At 46.7% G+C, this 902-nt stretch overlaps 1 gene segment (V, D, J or C); it reads right to left on the reverse strand.

Annotated features, from left to right (window-relative positions):
• Positions 1–320: 320 nt before the first annotated feature.
• On the reverse strand, positions 321–902 carry LOC102009371. The segment is given in 2 exon segments: positions 321–660; positions 786–902. Coding segments are annotated over 2 exon segments (375 nt in total).

Raw genomic sequence — 902 nt, forward strand, 5'->3', positions numbered from 1 at the left:
TTAAAGACGCATTTTATGTATGTTATTTTTTATTTCTGCTTGTAAGAGCTTACATTGCTTGTCTTTTCTGCATGCATCTCAAGACTTCCTCTAATCCATCGCCTAAAGTGTAATGATTTGTGTCTGTTATGAAATTATGGGAGGTATTGTCAGTTGTGCGTTGCTTGAGCTGGGGAAGAGGAAACAGAGGTAAAGGGTAAGGACTCTGCCTGATCCCGTATCTAAACTCTTCAAATGCCCTTCAAATCCTGGCTGCATCTGAGAAACACTCTTATCAGGGGTGGGCACCAAGGGGAGAAACTGGGCAGCCCAACCTCACACTTCTGCTTCCCTGGGAGGTTTATGTCATGACTTGTATCACTGTGGGAGGGGAACTGTAATCTTGTAGACAGTAGTAAGTTGCAACATCTTCAGGCTGCAGGCTGCTGATGGTGAGAGTGAAATCTGTCCCAGATCCACTGCCACTGAACCTTGAAGGGACCCCAGACTGCAAAGTGGTTGCATAAGCAATTAGGAATTTAGGAGCTTGCCCTGGTTTCTGCTGATGCCAGTGTAAATCATCGCTAATACCCTGGCTGGCTTGACAAGTGATGGTGATTTTCTCTCCTAATGATGCAGACACAGATGGAGACTGGGTCAACTGGATGTCACATCTTCCACCTGACAGTGGAAACAGAAAATCAAATATTTACATAAATATTTATGTTATAAAAGAACTTCTCAAAATATTCAGGTGGCTCTGACCATGCAGTGCTGAGAAAATGCCCAGGGCTGCCCATCCTTACCTGGCAGCCAGAGCAGCAGGAGCCCCAGGAGCTGAGCGGGGACCCTCATGTCCATGCTGTGTCCTGACTGGGACTGGGTCCTGCACAGGGTGTGACAGCCTATGAAGAAGTCCTCAG

Source organism: Chinchilla lanigera, unplaced genomic scaffold, assembly GCF_000276665.1.
Source record: "Chinchilla lanigera isolate Chin_1 unplaced genomic scaffold, ChiLan1.0 scaffold00069, whole genome shotgun sequence".
Lineage (NCBI taxonomy): Eukaryota > Metazoa > Chordata > Mammalia > Rodentia > Chinchillidae > Chinchilla > Chinchilla lanigera.